At 38.6% G+C, this 22271-nt stretch overlaps 1 protein-coding gene across 6 annotated transcripts in view; it reads left to right on the top strand.

Moving 5' to 3' along the window:
- EPM2A (EPM2A glucan phosphatase, laforin) overlaps window positions 1-22271 on the top strand; it is a 38243-nt gene that overhangs the window by 1111 nt on the left and 14861 nt on the right. Inside the window, exons 1-2 of one of the 6 annotated variants that reach the window (XM_032443860.1) lie at window positions 1278-1405; window positions 8088-8262. The exons of 1 other annotated variant lie outside the window; for it this stretch is intronic. In XM_032443860.1, coding sequence (XP_032299751.1) covers window positions 1369-1405; window positions 8088-8262 — 212 coding nt within the window. In that variant the 5' untranslated portion in view covers window positions 1278-1368. Of the gene's footprint in view, window positions 1-1267; window positions 1406-6466; window positions 6489-8087; window positions 8263-13654; window positions 13690-22271 lie in introns of those variants that run through there. 4 more of the 6 variants (XM_032443862.1, XM_015858171.2, XM_032443861.1 and 1 more) reach the window with 4 other exon arrangements.

The following is a 22271-nucleotide window of genomic DNA, read 5'->3' as shown; positions in this document are numbered from 1 at the left end:
GCAGTGACCCGAGGTGATGACACTGATGCTGGTGCTCACCTGGGGCCTGTGCCTTAAAGCCATCGGGCCCTTTGGGCTCACATTGTGATTCCTGCATGTGCTGTGGTCCAAATAATGTTTCTTTGGCAATGGTACTTTGCTTACCTGCTGTGAGTTCAGCTGAAAGGCCTGAAATACAGGAAGATTAAGTGTGTGATATTTATCAAAAACCAGTTAATGATGTTGAGCTTCAGAGTCTAGAAGAATTTTACCCAATAGAATAATAAGGGAATATCAATGCTATCTTCTTTTCAGCAACATCCTTTCTGTATTTCTGTAATCTGTTTTTGGTGTAGATTCTTTAGAACTGGATTTATACATCTCTTTCAGTCTGTGGTCCAAATAAACTGTAGGTACTATGCAAGATAAATGTTCCACTGAACAACAAAGGAGATATTAAGGGTATGCCCCAAACTGTTCTGAGATGATGCAATATGGTCTCTTGGTACCTGAGCTTTTGAGGAGGGGAAAGTAAATGTTGATCCATGTTCACATAACAAACATTACTTTGGGGGCAGATGGTTCTCTGTGGTTCCTTGGGAGTCTTCAGTTCAATTTAGAAGCAGCCTCTGGCTGTGGATGTTGACCTTGGTATGGTCCATTGTAGGGGATTGTGGCTCAGTGTCTGTGTAGCTTCTCTTTATTTTGGCTTTGGCTACTAATTTCGTAGATTAAGTGGAAAGGGAAATTTGTTGATTTGTTAATAGTTTGTTTAACGTTTCTTCAGCCCTTTTAATGGAGCTGCTTTATGCAGCGTTGCTCCCACTGGGTGTCGCCATTTTACCTGTGTATAGCTGTGTACAGCCAGGGGCTGCTTCTCTTGCAACTGCTCGCAAATCTCATCAGTATTTAGTCCAGCATCATCTGTTCTGCTTTTGAAAATAACACGGGGTTTTATTTCCTTCCTCCATTCTAGTCCTGTTCTAAAGAAGATAATGTCTAGGAAGGAACAAAAAGTGCAGTAGGATGTTGATAGCTGAATAATTGTGTGAGCCTGTTGCATCCTGTGTGGTACTGGGTGCTCGAGAACCTTTCAGCTGCGAGGGAACTTTGCTATGAGCAAAACTGAATAAGTTTGAAACCTGCTTCTGAATACAGCATAATGAATGGAGAGAAGCTTTTGTTTACAAAGTACAGTAGCTCCTGGTCTTCTGTTCTTCAGCTCCCTCAGCACATATAATGACATGATTAGTAACAAGGTTTTTCTTCCTTTCTGTCTGTATGTCAGCATTAAGCAACTTAAGCTGAGCAGTCGACTGGAGATGTATAAAGCAATGGAGAGTTGCCCGAGAAACTGCAAAATTAGAAGAGTGAAAATAAGCATGTGCAATGGTATTTGCCAAATCCATACACATGAATTGGACAGGTATGTGTCATCCCTACCCACAGTGACAACTGCAGGGCAACTCTGATTGCTGTGAAAGGCTATTAAACATTTGTGGTTATAATGATGAAATAAATGTATTGATTATGCAGATGCCTCACTTATTGCTATCCACTCCTTCTCCTCACTTCTAAGGGACAGCAGAATTTAGTATGGGTCAATAATTTATTTTCAGTGTTGAAAAGCACTGAGCAGTAGAAAAATAGGTAACTGGGATAATCTTTTGATTAAGATTTTGCCATAGTTACAGTCTAGATATAGTTTGTTTCCTGACTTTAATTTAGTGATCTTTTCTGGTTTGTTATTAAGTAGCAAACAGTAATATACAGTACAAAACCATATGGAGTTTCAGAGCAGTTGGTAAGACTTCTACATTATGTATTTTGTTATTACCATCCATTATTTTATCTTTGCATTTGTTCTTATTTCCACCATATGAAAAGAGCATTCATTTCATGATCTGAATTGCCTTCGAGCTGCGTTTCTGTGGCTTAGTCTATATCATCAGATTGGACATTTGGCTATAAGTCCTTAGTATAGCTGCAGCTCCCACTGTGAAACACCTGTGCTTAAGCAGTCTTAGAGAAATACAACAGATGTTTCTGAAAGTTGCCTTAGAAAGTTTTTATTTTCTCATTAAAAAAAAAGTTCTTGTTGATAAACAGCATTAAGTGCTGAAGAGGGCTTTCTTGTAGGCCGCTTATTTGTAATGTTAGTGTAATTAGAATCTATAAAAGGAATGTTTTTAGGGGTAGGATAATAGGCTAAAAAAATCTTGAATTAAATCTGGATTTTGACAAGATTTCAAACTTATTTTGTTGGTAATGTATATTAGTCCACAGAATGAGAAATTGAATCATCACTATTTTAGTTTCATAGAAAATAAACTCACCATGAAATGGTCTTCTGCTTTTTGGATACTTTTAGGGGATTAGCGCGTGCAAGGAAACGTTTCTGAAAACCAAACCAGGCGTGAACAAGGAGTTAGTGAGCTAGTGTGGCAAATTAACAATTTTCTCTTGAGCATTATTACGTATTGCAGCAATACAAGAAATAGAATTATGCCTACTGTTTTCTGCATCTAAGGGGGAGACAGAATAGTGACAACAGAAAAGGCATTAAGAAGCAGAGCATGCAAGTAAGGATTAGTACGTGACACACAGAATTCAAATGTGTTATTTGAAAGTATTTGTCTGAAATGTTAAAATAAAGGCCAGCCATGAAGGGACTTTGCTTAGATTCTTGAAAGGTGGGACTTCTATCTAAGGGTCTATGGCAGACTCAGACTGCTGGAATATCTGACCTGAAATATCTTTCCAGTGAGGGAAATTCAGCTTCCCTTATCTGGTTTTTAGCAATCAATAGCAATTCAGACTTGATGGGATTGAGACAGGTCATATTTCCAGACATGAAAGGTTGAATACCTTTCTAATGGGCAGTAGGGGGACTTCCATGGCAGAATCTGATGTAAAGGATAGTAAGTCTGAATATTGCTAGTGTAGTGGTGGAAGTCCAGTTGAAATACTGTCTGGTAACGACATTACACTGCAGCATATTCAAGTAATTGTAAGAATTGTGTCCAAAAGAGAACTTGAGGATTTTCTTCACTGTCATATAGATATGAAAGGTAAAGAAGGTAGCAAATACTTAGGCTTTTAAATCCTTCATTTCAGAAGTTTTTCAGTGTTTCCTTTATTTCCCATTGCTTTATTATTAAAAACAAAAAACAACAACAACAACAACAAAAAAAAAAACAGCCAAACTTCAGTTCTTTAATACCTCTCCATTTCCTTACTCCAAGAATGTTTGTAGTGCTTATGATGTTACTAAACTCTTCCAGTGTAACTTCTGAACTTGAACCTGAGGTATTCATTTGCCTTTTTTAAGGAGAGCTGGTTTAATATTTCAAGTGTAATTATCTGTTGTATTTAAGCATAGTTAAAAAAATTGAGTCAACGTGCGTAACCCTGCTGGTTCATGCAGAAGTTACGACAAAGATTGAAAGAGTAAGTTTTTGCTCTCACTAATTTGAAAGTAAATGATCTGAAAGTTACCTGACTACTTTCTTTTTGGATTTGTTTGTTGCCGTTGAAGCTAATGTGTGTATCTGAAGTCATTTAAGTAGCCTTGTGGTTTTTCAAAGCTAGCTCTGAACTGAGAAGTACGCTGACATTTTTGGACTTGGATGTTTGGAAAAGGAAGTCATGTGGTTTAGGTTCTGTCTAGGGCAAGAATAAGATTCATAGCGCTTCTACAACCACTCTGTGCTGTGTAGTTTCTATGTAACCACTTCATTCACATCTTAAATGATAAAAATTAAAACTTCTACCAAGTAGCAGCACAATAAGCTGGGAGCTGGCAGGGCTGCAGCTAGACAATATGTGAAACAGCTTTGCTGTAAAGCCACTGTCTGCAGAGACACCGGAAAAGTTAATCTTGTGTTTTCTTCATTCATTCATGTGTTTTTCTTCAGGACACTTAATGGTGTTGAGAAATTTTGTTGTCTTAGATTTTACTCATTGTCTTTAAAGATCAAGCTTTAGCTTATCACGTCTCTTCCAAATTGTGATACAGTCTGTGTGCAATTATAAAATGCTTTGAGAAATGAGTAAATAATACTTTGTGCTGAATGTACCATTTCTGTTTGGTATGCTGCTGACTGACTTAGTGAAGTCACTTAGAAGATCTAATGTGAGCTGGGATTTCAGACAATTGGGACATGTGGAGTAGGGCAAATAGAAGGGTTAAGTAGAATAGGATGTTGATGTGGATATGAGCAGCTTCAGTCATGAGCTCATGTCTAGACTCTGCATGTGATAGTCTCATGGCACTTCTTTCTGCCCTGGCCACTTTTCTCTCTGGTGTTTAAACAGAGGGTAAGAAATAAAAAGAGCAGCAACACTTTCTCAGTGCACTAAGATTCAAATTCTGTTAAGCTTGATATCATTACCTTCATCACGGTTTGTTTCCTCCCTAACCAACCATACTGTTCAAACAAACAACAAAGGGCCAGAGTGAGGAAGTGATGGTCTCTTGGTTCTTTTACTTGTAGTCTGGGGAAGCCCTATGCTGCAAGTAGTTAAATCCAGAAAATAATCTGTTTGGCCTGTAGTGGCAAGAGAGAGCACAGTAAGTGTTTCACAAGCAGTACCAAAGTTTTATCCTGTCTCTGGTAGCTATTTTATTCTTTGCATGAACTCTTCCTGTTCTGAGAGGCCTTGAGCTGGGCTTAGAGCGATAGAGTTGGTTAACTTTCTCATAAATGAGATGGGTAAGTTAAGGCATGCTTTCACAGAATCACAGAATTGTAGGGGTTGGAAGGGACCTCTAGAGATCATCGAGTCCAACCCCCCTGCCAAAGCAGGCTCCCTACACCATGTCACACAGGTAGGCGTCCAGGCGGGTCCTGAATATCTCCAGAGAAGGAGACTCCACCACCTCCCTGGGCAGCCTGTTCCAGTGCTCCGTCACCCTCACTGTAAAGAAGTTCTTCCGCACATTCATGTGGAACTTCCTATGCTTAGCCTGAGCGTGCCATGAGGTTGAAGCACTTTGCTTCAAACAGAGGTTATTAGTGAGAAAAAGTTTATAGAAACAGGGCTGCAGAAGGAAGAACTGATGGTTGTGTAGTTAATATTTTCTGCTCATCCCACAAGCTGTGCCTGTTTGCATAGTTGTATGTGTTCTGCAGGCGTATAATAGAATGTGTAAGAAGAAAATGTAAGTGGTCCTAATTGTTTTCTATTTAAAGAACTGTTTATGATCAGTTAACTTGAATAAAAGCTGGTTTAATTGTCAGACTCTTTTTTTATATTAAATGACTCTGTGAGATAAAAGTTAAGAGAATTCAATCTTTACCCCTATTATAGGAGCTTTAAATTATCATTTACATTTTCCTTCTAAATCTGTAGTGTGGCTGTACATAAAAAAAACGTTCCTTGTGTTGTTGTTTCACAGTAACCAGAAAAATTAGTTTTCCTATGGCAAACTCTGCTAGCAGATGCATAATGTAAACTGATAAAACAGTCTTCACTTTTCTAAGGACTTGATTCTTAACAGCATCTTCTGAAGCAAGTGGTGGCAGGAAGCGCTTGTGTGGGGAAGTAGGATCTTTGGATGTTACCAGGGTACTGAGATCTTGGTCTCTTGTACCAAGAATTGCATTCTTTCATAGCTCTTGGAAGAGGAATTTAGCATTTAGTGTTCTGAGAAATTCACTATGATATTTTTTCCTTCCTTCCCTATGGTAATATTCTTCTATATGTGGTTATCCTTTTCCCTTCCTGTTTGAAATCATCTTGCTGTATTTGTTTTTGTATTCATTTTGTTTCACAGCCATCATTTTTCAGTAAGAGAGGTGTTAATTCATACATCAGCCTGTAATGTTAAGAGAAATAAAGAGCTATGCAGCTCTCATGAAAAGTGCTATGAATGCAAGTTGTTATTGCATACTCAAGATGAAAACAGAAATACAGAGATTCTTGTTTGAATGTAGGCCGCAGCAGGAAGGTGATGTTGAGTGGTGCAGAAAATCAACAGTGATTAATAGCAGTTAGAGGAGGGAGCTTTCAAGAGCAAGAGTTGACAAACTCTGTTTAGGGAACAAATGAGGCAGATGTCTATAGAGGGAGTTTACTCCTGGCTTTGCTGTGTGTGATTGTAGGCTAGATAAGGAAATGAATCATGGTGAAGGTGAAAAGATTACAAGGCATGGAGGCTACTGCCATTTAAGAGAGCAGATGATAGAGAAGAAAGGAGCTGAGAATCGAAGCTGAAGGAGGATGATGGGCTGTGGAACTGGCAAATGGTAGTGCATGAACCTCATGCAGAAGCAACTGGAAATGGGCAACTCTTAAGCATCTAGTGATGCAGTTGTGATCACAGATTTGAAGAGTGAGAAGATTTCCATGTCTTCTGGGGCTTACGAGCATCCTAGGAGAAATTGAGAGAGAGAATGTGCTTTGATTGCCAGGATCTACCCCTTCCCAGACCTCATTTAAGGGTTGGCAGTGGAGGTGAGGGCATCTCTTGCCAGAGATCCCTGCCCACCTGAGGCCTTCCGAAGGTAAGCAGCTCTTTTCCTTTATTTCTGTATCCATGCCTGCTGTATTTGGGCACATTCTTGTTTGCTGTAGCTAAAGACTTTGCCACCCTGCAATTATTGTCTCATTATAGTGTTACAAGTATAGAAAGAGAAAATGGTCCTTTGCCTAGTATTTTCTTTTCTTAGGTTGGTAAGTAATAGTATTTTATAATATGATAAGGAATGCTGTATTATATCTGGAAATAAGGAGTATTTTTCAGCTTGATTATTAAATGTTTGTCTTACACTCTAATCATTGCATTAATACATCTCCTAAAATGCTCTTTAGGAAATTTCTTATGGATGATGCTTGGAAGCATTTACATGGTATTGAAGGCATTCTTGCAGGCATCGTTTTACCTCAAAATGTTCTAACATTATTAATAATGTATAAATGTAACAGGTTTATGTTAAAAGCAAGCCTTAGACTGGGTCATTTTTAATCGGTGCAATAACTCCTACATGGCAGTCAGTATTATAATAAGCCTGTAAAAATGGAGGGGGAAGAATGTACATGTACTAGATTTTTGGAAGCTGGCAAACCTTTTCACTACTGACATGAGCCTATTCATTTTAGATAGCTTACTGTGGCATGGTATTAAAAATTGGTTGCCTGTAATAAAGCTCTGACTTGATGTAAGATAAGTCAGAGGGGTAATGGATAGTAGATAGTGGATAACTGTAATAAAAAATTCTTACTTTAGTCTAGATCATTTAAGGTAATAGTGCTCACTTGTTATAGCAGTCTCTCTCTGGATCACCTTGGGGAACTTTTCCTGTATACAGTGAGACTCCAAAGAATAGAAAGCAATCATTTATTGATTAGCAAATGTAAAAGGCAAGTAGGATGTAATGGGCTTCTAGGCTACGTATTAGCATGCTTGTGATCCCCAGGAGGATGTTGCAGTCTTTGCTGGCCAGGTCTTCAGTGCTTCTGAGTTGCTGTCTTCCTCCTGCTTACTTTTTCTTCCTGTGAGATTTTATACTATTCTGTGCCATTTTTTTTTTTTTTCTCTTGAATCCTTGTCCGGTAACAATCCAGCCTTGACAGCCCTACCTTCTTTTGCACTTGTACCTTTCTTATCTTGCGTGGCTGTGCTGTGTATCCAAGGTCTGTCTCATAGCTTAGCAATTTCCTTAGAAGTCTGAGGCAGGGTTATGAGGCTGTGCTCTATCAATGCTAGACCTTGAATCACAGAAAGCTGAACCCCTGAGAGAGAGATCACACAGCAGAAATGTTACATGCTGAGGTCAAGTACTGTCAACACATCAGATGAGGAACTTAAATGAAATTAATTATTCCTGGAATTCTGAGTGTCACAGTTCACTGTTTGGGAACCTGACAGTGGCCTAATGCTGTCTTTAATTCATTAACAATAATTGATTGTAATGTTGAACATTTGTTCTGAGGCCATTCTTGTGTTCTAGCTATTTAATGTGTTAATCACATGTTCTAGAAATGCAGTCTAAACATATAGCAAACATCACTTCTTGCCTTAAATATTCAGTTTACATCCCCTGCAGATCTTTTGGAAAGTGTTCTGGATACGCAGCCTACGATTGTCCTTTCTTCTGTTGCAGGTAATGGGCCCCATCATGATCGAAGCTGTGTTTATAACCAGAGCAACATAGTTGATGGAGTTTACTGCCTCCCAATAGCACACTGGATTGAAGTCTCTGGACATACTGATGAGATGAAACATACAACTGACTTCTATTTTAATATTGCAGGCCATCAAGCTATCCATTACTCAAGGTAAAAGAGTGGTCTGAGACTTGTCTAGTGTCAAGTTTTGAAACAGGGAATCAATGTGACATCAGAAAACTTTTGCATTAGAAGCAATGAATGGCAATATGTATACAGCAGTTCCTCAGGAAATCGGAAGAAAGATTAAACACCTCTTTGCAATTAAGTATCATGTTTTTGCAATTAAAAGAAGAGATTCTGTGCCCAAGGAGGCCTGCAGCCTATGAGGAACTGTTTGTTGTGTCAGATAGGAAAATGTTTGTCAGTTATTTAGTGTTTGTAAATATGCATCTATTTAACACATATCTAGTGTGTTTGTGTTGGGGGTTATTTTGCTGAAGGACATTATTTGGAGAAAAGAATATATTATTGCTTATGTGTGAAAGCAATGGCAATTAGTGACAGCTCTTATAGGTATATGTATACATCTTAAACATAGTGTATGCAAACTCTTAAAAAAAAAAAAAAGCTAAAATTTAAGGATGTCTTAAAATCTTAAAATTTATGTTCTTCCCTGGGGTTCTGTAGAGTCCAACTGATTCCCACAGCTTTTTGTGTCTAAAAGACCCATGCAAGCTTGGGTTGCTGTAATCATAGCTCATCTTTGAAGTACTGGGTTCAAGAAGTGCTGCTAGAGCCACTGCTGCTATGTGAGGGAAAACAGAATGAGAGGATACAGATACCTCTGAAGCATTCGCTTAAAAATAGTCTGTCATGCCTCACTGCTGACTCACCAGTGAAACCCATGGCCTGAATTAGGAGCCAGCAATGCTTCAATTGAAGATAGTATGCACCCTTTGGGGCTGCACATAAAGCGGAGGTTGTATTTAGAGCAGCAGCCTTAGCTCTGTTGGCTGGCAGTATGCACCAAGGACTTGGGGGCCATTAGTAATTTTGTCCCTGTCTCCAGTTCTGGGTGTGGCAAGGGATTTTGATTAACAATGGTTGTATCACGGGCAACCCTGATATGGCAGGTGGTGCTGATGTTGGCTATAGAGCAGTTAATGGTCCTAAAGGGCTACCTATTGTTTGAAGAAGTCGAAGTCTGTACTTTCACTGGGTCTTGGCATTCCTTTGTGTGGATTTCTCTTTTAGCTACTCTATATTTACTGTTTTGTCTCCACCTTTAGCTGTTATGTTTGAACTGTGACAGAATAGAGGAAGCAGAACTTTTTTCTCATGAGACTTGCAGAGAACAAGGGAAAGACTTCTTTTTTTTTTTTTTTTCCCTCTTAGGATCTTTTGGAATATTACAGATTCATAAACACTCTTAGGCATATGGAGGTATGCATTTGACTTGATATTTTACTTGGTACAGTTTCCTGGAGACTCCCTCAAGCTATGTAATACTCCTGACAGAGTGTTATCTGTATCTTAAGCATCCATTTCCAGCATCCTGTCAGAAAAATGATCTTGTTTCCTCCAAAACAGAAACTTGTCAATCCCAAATAATCTTCTCTTGGCAGAGGAAGTTTGTGAGAAAGAGGAACAGCTGTCAGAAAGAGAATACTTAAGCACCAAAGGCTAACTTATCTTCCTTTCCAGAGGCAGCAGTGATCCATTTAATACTGTGTTATCTGCATGCCTGTATGTTTCCCAAACGAGGTAAAAACCTACAGGTTACACTAAAGAGTATTTTGAGAAAATTTTCTGTGTTATGTAGTCATTGCCCAAAGAGGATCTCCTGTCTTTGCCTCTCACGTGCATGTATCTCCATTGCAAGACAGTATTATATATAGAACTTCAGTAAGTAATTCTTATCTCATATCTTTAAGCTTTATTAAGTTATTGAGCATATCACATAACAGTGCTGTTACATAATAATACTTTGAAGATACACAGCCTTAAATTACTTTTTAGTTATTAATAGCTGGGGACAGATTCACATGCCCAGTTATTATAACAAAGTAGCCTGATGGTACTGGCTAGTTAATTTTGTTTTTTGTAAACAAAAGCTAAACAAGAAAATGGGTTATTCCTCATCCACTTGCATATCTACACTGAGATTTTAGGGCTGCACATTTTATGTAACTTTTCCTGATCGTTCCTACTTATCACACTGTTCTTTATGTTGTAGAGGAGTCTAAGAGTGAGCAATTTAATAGCAAATTTGAGTGAAGAGAGTGAATCTTGTCAGATATAGCTAAACTAAAGCTTTATAGTTCTCCTGTGAAGATAATGTGCACCTACTTGATTGACATGCATCTTTAGTCTGAGTGGAAAACAGTCTTATTGGGTATGTTTTGTCTGAGAATCACTGGAGAGAAGAAAAGAATATAACTTCATTTAACTAGTTGTGTTGCATTTACTGCTATTTGTATGTTGCAAGTGCTGGGACTGATGAATTTAAGATATTCTTAAAGACTTCTGTGGTAGTACTCATTTTAAGGCTAAGTACTGACTCTGGATGTCTATATAGAGCAGTGACTAGGTGTCTGCTTAGCAGTGAATTGAAGAACTGAAATGGCCTCTAAACTACATCGATTATGCTAATGCTATGGTTTATAACGATGCTTTTAAACACCCAGTTATTGTGTCTTGTTGCTTGAAATTGAATGTCTGCGGTCATTGCAGATGGTCTAGAGTTCACTGTCAGGCCTCCAGCTGGTACATTGCAGGAACATAGTTTTTTATAGCTCTTTGGTCACATCTGTGAGTGCCACGCAGATGTTCCTGTTGCTACAGGACATCTGGGATGTTAGGAAGACTGAACCAAACAATGCATTGAGCACTGCTATGGCAGAGGACACCTCAGGTCTAAGAGCCTGATCTTTCCCTAGCCTGCATTAACGAATAATGTTCATCTCAATTCAGTATGGGGCCAGAATTACCTTTGAATTGTACAACTGGAAAAATACAAGAGAGAGTGCTTTTATTTGCTTTTTAATTTGGGGAGAGTTTCTCTTCTGGCTTAACTGTTTTTAATTCATTCAAAGAACAAAATGCCTTTCTATATCGTGTCATTCTAAAGTAATTCTTTTATTACTGAATTATTAAAACAAAAAAAAAGAAGAAAAAAGAAGCTTTAAAGAAGAAGTTATTGTAAAAAAAACCCTCTGGTGCAGTGAACTGTGCTGCTGTAGTAGAAAGCTACACTGATACTTTTTGCCTACATTATGAACTAAGAGGTGATGATGTCGACTGAGATTACAGCAATTAACATTAAAAGCTGAGAGCTAGCGGTCCCCTGTGCCTGGAGAAGAGGCTTGTGGTAATATTAGAGAAAAGAATAAGAATGAAATGAGCTACAGATCAAAAGTTTTCCCTTGTATTCTAGCAAAACAATCCCGATTAAAAATACTTAACATAATATGAGTTCATGCTTTGATTTCAGTACTGGCTCTAATTGTGAAATTGTCTGGCCTTTTTTCATTAAGTTATTAAAATATTCTAAGCCACATTTTGTGTTATATGCATCCCATGAATTAGGACATCTGACTGCCTGTTTAAGTTTGCTTTCAATATACCTAGCTATAAACTAGTCTAAATTAGGTCCACAGTTTACTTGCCAGTGAGAATAATATTTTACAGAATGGTTTAAAAATAGTTTTGAGGTTTTGTCCCATGTATATCTTCAGGTTTTTATCACTCTCATTATCACTCTCAACTGGAGCTATGAAATGATTTTACTAGTCTCTGGAGGGGAAGAAAACGTTTCAAATCAGTGTAAGAAGTGATTTATTTTTTTTTAGCAGTTTTCTATTCAAGTTCTTGAAAATGCAGAATTTGTATAGTGAGTTTGTCTGAAGGAAGAGGAGCAGGAAGAGAACCATATTGTAAGCTCAGAACTTTGGAACAGGCTGCCCAGGGAGGTGGTGGAGTCTCCTTCTCTGGAGATATTTAAGACCCGCCTGGACGCCTACCTGTGTGACATGGTGTAGGGAGCCTGCTTTGGCAGGGGGGTTGGACTCGATGATCTCTAGAGGTTCCTTCCAACCCCTACAATTCTGTGATTCTGTGATAACTTAACCAATTTTTATAGTCCTTATCTGATTTGTATTTATTTGGATGTCTCCCTGTACTGGAGTCACAGGTTCATGGGGGTTGGAAAGGAGCTCTGGAGAGGTAGTAAACACACTTTTTTTCCCCTGCATTTGTTAGCTATTAAAAAAAAAAAAAGTATATAATTTTGTCTGTCAGAGGGATGGCATGAACTTTGAGGTCTGTGTAGACCCACTTCTGGACTGTCAACCTGGGAATGGCAAAAACAAAACCAATGGGATCACTAGAAGGATCCACATCTGAACAAAGCTCAGAAGGGCAGCAGTTGTTAGAGTGAGTTCTAGAAACCAGATCATGTGTATATACATGAGTTGAGCATGGCTCAGTGTGCTTCTTAGCAGCCAGGTAAAGTTGGCAAATTTTCAAAATTGTATTTATCACCAGGATCAAGAATTACATTAATAATATTAAATGATAAGCGTTATATGCTGTGTGCAGGTGTACCTGGTAGGAAGTCTCTAGCTGAGCTGAACTGAGTGCTGTGACATGGCAGGGGCAGAGGAAGCTGCAAACAAAGACCAGCTATGTTTTATGGAGGTAAAAGTTTCCTTCGTGTGCTGAGAGCCTGTGACTTGCAGGGTGCTTTAGAAAAGTGAACTATGGTAATTCAACTACATAAATTCCAAATAGGATGTGTCCAGCAAGACCTAAGGGGGAGTTAGTGTGCTGCTCTGATAGTCTTGTGAGTTTTGTCTGTTTTTTGTTTGTTTGCTTGTTCTTTCCATTCTGTTGTTCATACGTGATATTTGGAACTGATGCTTGACTGAGAATTCTTTCTTTGGAGGAAGTGATTGTTCACAAAATGAGTATTTTGTTAATAAAATGGCTGCAAACAGAGCCTGACTGTTGCTGGCAAGTTGAATGTTTTTCAACTGTCTGATAATGGGTAATATTTTCTTAAAACCACTGTTGCCTTTTTAAATGGATCTTTTCCTAGCTGTGTCGCTGCACAAAATAATTTCCTTCTCTTGTAAGAAAAGCTTAAAACCCAGGAGCAAAACCCAGGAACTCTGCATGAAGGAAACCTGAGGAGTAAACGTACTTATTTGTTCTGTTTTTCTCTGTGGGATAGAACAGACAAATGTTGATAGTCTAGCGAGTATGAATTTTATGCAGGGATCACTGCTAGGGAGCAAAACCTATTGCTGCTTCTAGATTATTTTTCTGTTTTACTGAGCCTTCCTTTCCCTTGCCAGTATTTCTTCTGAACGTCTTCAGCCCTTTCTCTTGCTTCTTTAGTCTTTAGCATTCAGGTGGTCAGTGAGAGAGTAAAGCTCTGCCTTTATTGGGAAGCAATTTGCTGGTGGTGCTGGCTGTGAATGAAATTGCTTGAGATGGTGAAATCCTGCTCCATTTAGCTCACAGTTGGGCTGCGGGCAGGGAGGGAGGCAGCACAGTGCTTTCACCAAAGAGGATGTTCCAGAGGTCTCGCAGGTATTTATTTCTCATTATCTTTTACATGCATTTGTCAGGTCCACTGTAATCTCTGGTGTTTCTTAATGTAGTTTATCTCAAGATAGCAGAAGCTCTTTTTCAAAATGAGAGACTGAACACTCAATTTTCTTGCTTTTTTTTTTTTATTATTATTATTTATCAGGGAGGTGGGAATTGAGATACTCATGAAGTTTTTTGTTATTGAAAGAATATCATTTTAAAAAAACCTCAAGATTTACAACCAGAGAAACAGCTGAACCAGGGACTTGGTATTTGCAATGTAGGCTGTCCCTATATCACCTTTCTGTGGTCTTCACAGGTACAGTTCCTGGGCCAATCTAGTCCAGCAGGCCTTCAGCTGACTCTCTTAGAGAAGAATCTAAAGGTGTCCCAGTCTCCAAATAGGAAAGGTGACACCACCAGATATAAGGAGTGCTCTAAAAGTAATTCCTTGTATTTTTTATGTTTGCCCACAACATCACAGGCAGATGTTGGTAGTATGGCATTAGAGGTTGAACCTTCCTGCCAGTATTCTATTACTGTAGTTGCTGTGTTTCAGATGGAAGCAGGGTGGTAGTCTGACACAATGGTATCTGTTATGGAAGTGCGGATGAAGCAAAGGTGTGGTTTTCTATTCAAGAAAAAGTTGCACCCATTGACATTTATTGATGCTTGTTGAACATTGGTGTAGACAAACCAGTGGATGTGAGCACAGTGAGGCACTGGGTGCTGTGTTTCAGCAGTGGTGACAGCAATGTGAAAAGCAAGCTGCATTCTGGATTGCCATATACATATTTTGACAAGCATGGTATGCAGGCTTTTGTTTATTGCTGGCAAAAACATGCAGCTAATGTGGTGACTGTTGAAAAACAGTGTTTTGTAGCTGGATGTTTGCTCTATCAAATAGCGATGTCCTGTTCTTGTATCTCTTGTACTTTCCAATAGATAGAAAGTACTATTTTTGGAGCAACCTACTTAGTTTATTTCCACCACACTGCTTGGTATTTACTTGCTGAGTATATACTCTAATTCTGAAACCAGCAACCTCAAAGTCACAATATCTGAAAACAAACAAACAAAAAAACCAACACTGTTTTCCTGTTTCAATATGAATGAAATGGGAAAAGTGTAAAAGATAATTCACTTAAAAGAGTAGCAACCTGAAGGTATGAAATTACAAATTCTACCCCTGTCTTTAATTTCTGTAAGTGCCAATAGACTTAAAACAAGCTTTTGTGCTGGAATGTTCTAGATGCTTTTTGAAAAAGGTCCTCTATACAAAAATACAGGGAATTTTGCTTAAAGAATAAAAAATTACTTATTAGGAAGGAAAACTTGTATGTGGCTCCATTCTGTTACAAGTTTGTCTCAGAAGCTTAACTATTTTATTTCCCAGGAGCAAGTAAACATCATCAAATTGCTGCTGTATTTTCCTGTGTATAATTTACTGTCTGCAAGAAAAAAACAAACCCAAAGAAACGAATGATGTTTGTGTTCTTAGGAAGCACATTAAGAGGCTGTACTGAAAAATTCTCTTGTTCCCTCCTTTTACGCTTCTACTTTAGGAAATTTAATTTCAGGGAGTCAGGTACATAATTCGTGACATTGTTCATGAGTTTAATGCATGTCCTCTTGTGAACTGAGATAAAAAAATTGAGTCAGGTGTCATAAAGGTTACCAAGTTATAAGAAATATGGATTTCTTCTTTCTTGGCTCAAAAGATACAGCGGTTTGTGAGCTTAAATGAAATGTCTTTCACTTTGATGTGAAAAACCTGCTAATAGAAAAAGATGATTTTAAGCATGCAAGAAGAGGGAAAGGAGCAAATATGCATTTCAGTTTTAATACAGAGACAAGAACAGAGAATCTAACTTAGATCATCAGTGAAGTAGAATGTCTGCTTTATCTGTTTACCTTCCTACCTACTTACCTGTCTACCTACCTGTAGTTTAAAGTAGCTGAGCGAAGAATAGTGTTGTGGTATAACCTGGCAGATAGTTGAGCACCATGCAGTTGTTAGCTCACTAATCCCCCTTCCCAGTGGGATGTGGTTGAAAATAGAGGAAAAGAAACACAAAGTAGAACTCATGAGTTGAGATACAAACTATTTACTATGATGGAAAAGGAAGACGAAAAAGAGAACAGTAACGATACTTATATATATATCTATAAATTCACAAAACAAGTGATGCACAAGCAGTTGCTCACCACACACTGACCAACACCCCACCATTTTTCAAGGGTGGTGGGTTTTTTGTTATGTTTGTTTGTTTTTATGATGTCATACAGCATGGAGTATCAGCAATGGGCCAGGGACAAGACTCTCAGTGGCTCAGTCTTTCAGTTTAGAGGCATGATGTGCTGGTATTGAAGTTTGTGGGTTTCTTAGAGTCTTTTAATTTAGTTTATCTAGCTCCTCCAGGGTTGTCTTTTCAAAACTCTGCAGGACAGTTATAACCTGTGCCTTTGTTGTCTCAGGATGGAAGTCTGATGAGGAGAACACTATTTCCTTCATAGTTTCCTTAACATTCTTCTTTCTCGTGCCAGGCTGCCAGCTAGAAGGGTCTGCCTTGTGCAGGCCATTCCTAAACATAACATTAACTATCGCTTTCACTGCCAAAGACTGAACTGCTGGGCTTCTTCTCACACTGAGTTGCTTCAATCTGATAAAATGAAAGAGGAAAAACCTTCTCATAAATGTAGATGGTAGAGGACTATCCAGTACTGAGTAATGTTTTACGAAGTTATGCTTCAGCTGACAACACAAACACATTTGCAAGAACTTTAGTAACAGTAGCTGACTTTAATAGGTTTATTCAAGTGCCTGCAATTAAATTCTCCAATGATACTGTAATAATGCTCCAATCTCAAAAATGATACTACAAGGAAAAGAAATAAAGCTGGAAAAATGTTGTTTCAAAAACTGCATCAGAAACAGTGTTGCCAGAAGGAGCAGAGAGGTGATTGTCCCTCTGTACCCAGCTCTGGTGAGGCCGCACCTTGAGTACTGTGTCCAGTTTTGTCCCCTCCCTGCAAGAAAGACATTGAGGTCCTGGAACGTGCTCAAAGGAGGGCAACAAAGCTGGTGAGGGGTCTGGAGCACAGGCTGTATGAGGAGAGGTCGTAGGAGCTGAGAATGTTCAGCCTGGAGAAGAGGAGGCTCAGGGAAGACCACGTTGCTCTCTATAACTTCCTGAAGGGAGGCTGTAGTGAGCTGGGGGTTGGCCTCTTCTCTCATGCCATTAGTGATAGGACTGGAGGGAATGGCTTCAAGCTGCAGCAGGGGAAATTCAGGCTGGACGTTAGGAAGTATTACTTCTCAGAAAGGGTGGTGAGGCACTGGAATGGACTGCACAGGAAGGTGGTGGAGTCACCGACCCTGAGGGTGTTCAAGGAATGTTTGGATGTTGTGTTGAGGGACATGGTTTAGTGGGAGCTATTGGTTGGACTGGATGATCTTTTAGTTCTTTTCCAACCTTGGTGATTCTGTGATTAGACAAGCTGTAGTATTTGTTGTTAATCTGTTGGTTCCCATAAAAACTGCAGAATAGTTAATTTATAAAATGTCAAGTAAATTGTGTTTTTTTCCCCCCTTTCTTCAGCTCCTCCAGGAGCCAGGAGAGAAAATACAGAGCTAGACTTGTCCTTCATGAATTGTGCCAGTAGATGAGTTAGCTTAAGTCCTGAAGCAGGGTAGCTGTCTGTGGAAGTGTTCTGCAGCTGTACTGTACTAACTGAGCTTCTCTTTTCTAATCTGTGCAGCACTCCAAGCATGCTCTGCAAAGGTGCTTTCTACAGCTCCATCCCCATGTTTGCCTCTCTATTATTCAGACCCTGTTTGCAGACCTGAGAATTGAAATTACTATAATGCTTGACTTTTAGGTACTAGAGATGTTTATGTCAGGGTGAAGGGTGCAGACAAAGTTCTTTTTTTTTTTTTTTTTTTTTTAAATTATTATTATTTCTGTTAATTTTTTAGGACCTGGAGAAAGCTAATTAGGCTGAAAAGCATGCATGTACACACAAAATCAGGAAAAAATAAAGGGAAAAGAGATTGTTATAATATGAGTTCTGTCATAGGTTGGTAACTCATTCACCAGGGTTATTAATCTCAGGTTTATGATTCAGTATCCAGGTATTCCATCTAAAATTGTTTGCTGGCAATTTAGTATGATATTACCAGATAGCCTTTGTCCCTTTGACTAGACATTTTTTAGTGGAGGATTACTCTTTTAGATATTTCTGACTGTAATGATGAATTGATTCAGTTTTTCCTCACTGTTTGTAAAATGGTTTTCCCCAGTCTGTGGTACACTAGAATGCACCTCTCCCTCTTCTAAACAAATATAAATGAACTGTTGAAATTTTGGAAGTTCTGGATAAATTATTTATCTGGGATGAACACAGTTGCAATGTCCATCTGCTCTGTTGTGTCTGGATGGTACCAGGAGAAATGAGTGTGTTTTTTCCTGTGTCTGTGTCCTAGCTCTAAGGTCATTCCAGTACACTGCGTGTGTGTACACATTACCATTGGATCAAAAAACACTGAAAAAATGTGAAAGATATTTTTACTAACACTTCTCAGGTACTAACTTGAAGTTCATCCAAGCTTAAGTCATCTTAACAAAGTTGCCTTAACATACAGATGCCAGCAGTGGCACCATTCCTGTTACTAAGCTTTAATGTTAGAAATTCTCCTTCCTTTTGCCAAGGGATTCATGGCTCATTACTATCTGGCTTAGTTTAGCAGCCGGTTGTTCTTGCGTTTCTAAGTATTTGTTCTAATTCAAAACAAATGGGAATGTTGGCAACCTGATGGAGACATATGTAGGAAGTAACCATTGGCAGCCAGTTATGAAACAAGATTCTAAAACTGGAGCATTTAAATATGAATCCCCACAAGCCAAATGAGCAGTCATTTCCAGAATGAGGTCCTGAGATTGTTCAGTGCAAGCTTTGGAACTTTTTTCTCTTCTCAGGCTGTATTTTTGCAATTGCCACTTTATTTTCTTCAGATAGCATTTATACAAAGGAAGTCATGAGATGTCATTCTCTGTAAAGGCAAATACTGTCTTCTCCTGCATACAGTGTGCTCCTACGAATCAGCAGAAACAAATACTGACTGTATCCTATAAGGCTGGATGTAGACGTCTTACAAGGCATCAATGTGCAAGATAAGATTTTGTTCTTATTTTCACAGTATCTTATCTTCATGATAGAAGAACACAGTGAATTATGACATAAAATATTTCACTTTGAACACAGGGATGATAAAATTTTATCTTCCATAATTTAAATTTGGTCATGTGTGTAAAGTCTTGTATGACCAAGTTATTTTAGATCATTTCTAGAACAGAGATAAAATAGATTATTAAAAATGCATGAGATATAAATTCATTGGCTTCAAGCTTCTTAATGGAGTGAGGTGAATGAGAAGATAGAAAAGTTTATTTCCCTGTATAGATAGCAGTATACTGTGAGCTTAATGAGAACAATTCCACCGAATTCACTGGAGCATGCCCATTTATCCCTGAGGCAGAATTAAGTTTCATTTATCTATTATTGTGACAGAAGAGCAAAGATAGCTTACAGTTCCTTTTGCACTCAGTTTCTCAAGGGGGATGAATTTGGGTCGTGTTCTAGTCCTTCCATGGAAGAGGTCAGCTGCATCAGGCTGTTTTTTCAGTTCTCTCAATAATTAACCTTTGAAGTAATGATGTAACCTCTGTTAATGGGGATACATTTCCTCATCTCTCCTCATCTCTGTTGTCTTCAGATAAACTTCATGGTCCTCAGATACCCCTGGAAAATAATAATAAAAAAAAAATCCCTCAGACTTTTGATTGGAAGAACTTTACGTCTTCTTTGTATCATCAGTTCAGTGGGAATGACAGGATTTGGATTTGCAAATGTATTTAAATATGGAACATTGTTTTTGGATTCCCTGACATAAGATATGCCTTCAACACAAACTGCTAGTGGGGAAAGCGCAGATACCTGAGCTTGGAATAAATGAGGGGTCTTCCAGAGGCTACGTAGCTGTCATAGAATCATAGAATTACCCAGGTTGGAAAAGACCTTGAAGATCGTCAAGTCCAACCGCAGCCTAACCATAGTACCCTAACTCTAAAAACCCTCTAACAACCCTGCTAAATCATATCCCTGAGTACCACATCCAAGCAGCTCTTAAACACATCCAGGGATGGCGATTCAACCACTTCCATGGGGAGCCTATTCCAGTACTTAACTACCCTTTCTGTAAAGAAGTGTTTCCTAATATTCAACCTAAATTTGCCACGGCACTGAACTTGTAGTGAAGTAAATTTGCTTGCAAAGAACTTTGTACTTCCATAGTTTGTCTGCCTTGAGTGTCTGAGATAGATGGCGTTGTTAAATTAAGATAGAAAATGTATTTCTATTTGTGAAAAGCATTTGAGAATTAGTACAAGGAAGTAAGAATTTTCTATTACATCAAATGGATATTAATTGGTTCTGAATTTAGATTGTAAACTAGAATGATATTTCTGACATCAAAGGGATAGTAGCTGAATTCTGGCATGACCTTTCAAACAGGGCAAGGATTACAAAGAACCTAAATTATTTAAAGATGGAGGTTGATAAGTAAATATAAGTAGTGATCCCAGAGAGAGAGATTAAGAGGATTGTAGTGTCATAGATCATAGGCTCAAAGAGACCTAAAAAAACATCCAGTCCATTTTCTCGCTCTGACTTAGTCTCAATTATATTTAAATAATTCCAAGTTTATCCAGTGTGGTCTTACACATGATCTCATCTCAGTTATGAGATTCTACGGCCCATTCTTTCATTCAATTAACTCACTATTTTTGCCATTAAAATGCTTTCCTAATGTTATGAGCTTGCCATTTAAGTTTATTTCTTGTCCTTTCCACGCCAGACATGGAGCACAGATTAATATCCTGCTCCTTCATGGCCATTTCTTATATGCTTGGAAACTGCTATCCTTTTTCACAGAATTACATAATAGATGAGTTGGAAACATCTCAGTATTTTTTGGTTTATTATTAACAATAAATCTACTTTTTTGTTAGGTCTGTTAGCTAAGCAGATGGCTCCCTTTTTGTCTTTGTGCTGTTGATTGCTCTTGTCAGTTGTTCTCTATTTCTTTTTGCTCTTCCAAAGTACTTGATGTTTTTGTGGAAAGTTTCTCAACTGTCTTCAGATTATTGTTAGTACATCAGACTCCTTATCAGACTGCTGTTGTTTCCTGGCAAAAGATTTGTAAGGATGCTTTGTAAGTATTTACTGATTACATTTATCACATTACATTTTATAGCATCTTTAGGCAGGTAATCCCCTGTCCTATGATTTCTGTGAATAAAGCGATGAGAAAGTTTCATGCCTATTTGATTTGGCTTCTTGAGTCCTACTGACTTATTCTGAAGTATCTGAGACTAAGAGCAGTTGTACAGTGTGGAGAGAAAATTTTGTAGTTGGTTAACTTTCTGTGCTTCCATGTTTTGATGTTAAGCTGCGCAAGTTCAGTTTGTGGTCTGGAGAGCATTTATGCTTGAGTCAGAGTAACAGAATCTTCAAGGCTGTGTGTACATGAAGAAATAATTCAGTGGAATAGGAGTGAGTCTCCTCATACTCTGTCACATACAATGCCAGAATGCTTCAAATTAATCTGGCTTTCTAGCATGGAAAATGCTGACTTTTTGTGTTTCACACATGCTAGCATATCAGTGGCCCCGATTACATGTATGAAACCTTAGTTCTGCTCCTATTTTATGTCATTTCTGAGTAATGCTGGTACCAACTGCTGTTTTGTTTAGGCATCCTTTAGAAGGTATTGGAATTACTTGAATTTTGCTCAGGTGGATTCTACTTTATCCTGTGTTCCTAATGCATTCAAAGCTAGAACAATCCATAGAACAGGCATGGCCTACAGGCTTCTGCCACAGCTAGAATCCACCAGAAGATTATGAATGAGGTGCAAAGTTATGCTTAGACATTAGCGTGGTTGTATTTTGTCTTGTAGTCATCATACCACCAGCAGTAAATCACAGAATTGTAGAATGGCTTGGGTTGGAAGGGACCCTAAAGATGATCCAGTTGCAGTGTCCCAACTATGGGCAGGGTTACCACCACAGGGTTACCTAGATCAGGCTGCCCAGGACCCCATCTAGCCTGGTCTCAAACACTTGCAGGGATGGGGCATCCATAAGTTCTCTGGACAGCATGTTCCAACACCTCACTACCCTCTTGATAAAGAATTCCCTCCTAAAATCTAATTTAAATCTCTCTTCTTTTAGTTCAAAACAGTTCCTCCCTTGCCCTGTCACTATCTGCCTGTGTAAAAAATTGATCTCCATCTTTTATATAAGCCCTCTTTAAGTACTGGAAGGCTGCAATGAGGTCTTCCCAGAGCTTTCTCTTCTCCAGGTTAAACAAGCCCAGTTCTTTCAACCTGTCTTCACAGGAGATGAGCTCCAGCCTTTAGTTCATTTTTGTGGCCTTGAAATGCAGGTTGTTGGGTGAAGACTACAGTCCCGTTGTTCCATCAACCCTGTATTGCAGAAATCTTCTAAGTCACTGTACTA

Source organism: Coturnix japonica, chromosome 3, assembly GCF_001577835.2.
Source record: "Coturnix japonica isolate 7356 chromosome 3, Coturnix japonica 2.1, whole genome shotgun sequence".
Lineage (NCBI taxonomy): Eukaryota > Metazoa > Chordata > Aves > Galliformes > Phasianidae > Coturnix > Coturnix japonica.
Note: the sequence above shows the minus strand (reverse complement) of the source record. Positions and strands in the feature narration are given on the sequence as shown.